Below are 2,224 nucleotides of genomic sequence, written 5' to 3' on the forward strand. Positions count from 1 at the left end.
AGGAATTTCCCCCTAGCAGCTAATCTATTTATCAGGGCTGTGTAAAAAAGAGGAAATTCAAATTGTTTTCAAGTTTTATTTTCACTTCATCTCGACTTATCTCACTCTAAATCCGACTGATATAAAATCATGTCCTAACATGCAAAACTAACCTGTTATTCTTCCCACCGAGCCGTTAAAGTTTGCTCCCACAAAACCGGAAATGTGGGCTCCCAGACTGACTCCAATCATATGAATCGAGCTTAGAGAAGCATTATGATCCTGAAACAGAGGTTTTTTGTGGAAAGTTGTTAGAGGTATTGCTCTCTGAGCACACAAGATTTAGATACAAAAGATAAGAGTTGCTTTGTACCTTCATCATTCTAATGAAGGCTGTCAGGTTTTCTGCCACTTTGTATGTATTCCCTACTACCTTAAAGAAATAATCAATATTAGCAGCTCCATAGTTCCAGTCAACTACCACAACATTGATATCTCCTCTGCCCAGCAGTCTCTTTGTGAAGTCCTCCACCCACACTGGGGGAGAACCGCTGGGCCGAAATCCATGGATGATGAAGGTGGTGGGTCTGGACAGGTTAAACTGTGGATGCTCTGTCAGGTTGGTGTGAGACAGGAGAACAGCACAGCTGTCATTATCCCTGGTGTACAGCAGTAGCCTGACTCTGATGCTTGTTCCAACGAGGGCATGATGGAGAGAAAGGTCTGTGAATTTCTCACATCTGTCAACTGGAAAAGCTAATAAAAAACAGAACGAAGATGAATGATTATCTGAAGTCACTTTAAAGTTTGAATTAACCAGCATTCTTCATAAGAGGTTGTTTCACACTTTTGTGGCTCAAGTTAACTAAAACAGGTACATGTTCTTCTAATTAAATATGCAATTCATGAGAGTCAGAGAAGGATTCAGGTTTACTAAAGGTTGTACTAAATCTTGATTTCATGTAACAACTCTAAAATATGGAGAGAAATTGGTGCAGATTGCCATAGTAAAACCATGGTAGCCATAGCATCATGTTTTTTATTAGTGGCATGAAGTTAATGGGGAGTAGGATGAAGGTCAAAACAGGGCAATTCTAATATAAACAAAAATAGGAAAAAATAAACATGTTGGAAGTCTGCACAGGATTTGAAACTGGATTATAAATTCTCCGTTTAGTTTTACTTTTCATATGCAAATCCTATACAAATTAAACACAGATTACAAATGTGCAAGAGTGTAATCAAACAGCTACATTTACATCGGTGGGGTGACATATCCAAGAAGCAGTGGCATTTCTAGACAATATTTACCAAGGGTGCGGTGGTCTTTCATAAAAACAACAACAAATAAAAAAAATAAAAATAAATGCAGGGCATTTAGTATATTGAGTGAACCAGAAAGATGCAGAATCCTGGTCTAACAAATAATAACTGTGATTCTGTCTTAATACGGCTGAAGATGTGATTTCTAAATAACTGTTTCAATGAATTGGAAATAAATTTATTTAGAATTAGACTATAAAAAGAGCTTTAAATAAGTATCCATTTCTTAAAATCAGGTCATTTGGCCTTAATTTGAGCAGGTAAATGAGATGATCTGCTAAAGGAAAGAGTGTTTTTACTTGAAATAATATTTTTCTAATACAGGGGCCTGGACCTGTTCTACGGGGGCCCTAGCTCCTGTTGGCCCCTGTCTTGAATCTCCCATAACAAGACTGAATTTTTTTTTTCCTTTCTTTTTTTCTAATATTAGGTAAGACAGCCTTCTCTTATGTTTATTATCAGATTGTTCATAACAGATCACGTTATATGGTTAGTATGTTTATCTCAATGTTCTTTTTCTGTGTGGGATCTCAGCATATTCTCTGGAGGAGACTCTGGGGGTGAGACCCCTACCTGCTTTAGGTTTAATGTATTCAGACAGTGGGGGGAAGGATAAATCATAGAGGGTTTTACAAGTAAGGCAGCATTTTGTAATTGCTGAAGTTTTAAAATATTTACCATTTTGTGTTTATTTTTAATTAGAAATGGTAGGTATAATTTCCATGTGTTTATAAAAAAACAAACCCAAAAGACTTTCCAGAACGCCAACAACAGATGCCTGTGCAAACTTATGACAATTATCTTAGTATGTTTCTAGGCTCCACAGCGGAGCAGTGGGTAGCACTGCTGCCTTGTAGCAAGTAGGCTCCAGGTTCCATTCCCTGCCTGGGGTCTTTCTGCATGGAGTTTGCATGTTCTCCCT

At 37.6% G+C, this 2,224-nt stretch overlaps 1 protein-coding gene across 1 annotated transcript in view; it reads right to left on the reverse strand.

Annotated features, from left to right (window-relative positions):
- LOC107081288 (lipase member H-like) overlaps positions 1 to 1,073 on the reverse strand; it is a 4,074-nt gene extending 3,001 nt beyond the window's left edge. Inside the window, exons 1-2 of the mRNA XM_015369487.1 lie at positions 353 to 1,073; positions 153 to 261 (exon numbers count right to left, since the gene is read on the reverse strand). Of these exons, the coding sequence (XP_015224973.1) occupies positions 153 to 261; positions 353 to 802 (559 nt within the window). The 5' untranslated portion in view covers positions 803 to 1,073. The remainder of the gene's footprint in view (positions 1 to 152; positions 262 to 352) is intronic.
- Between the last annotated feature and the right edge of the window lie 1,151 nt (positions 1,074 to 2,224).

This window comes from Cyprinodon variegatus, unplaced genomic scaffold (assembly GCF_000732505.1).
Source record: "Cyprinodon variegatus isolate N-32 unplaced genomic scaffold, C_variegatus-1.0 Scaffold3926, whole genome shotgun sequence".
Lineage (NCBI taxonomy): Eukaryota > Metazoa > Chordata > Actinopteri > Cyprinodontiformes > Cyprinodontidae > Cyprinodon > Cyprinodon variegatus.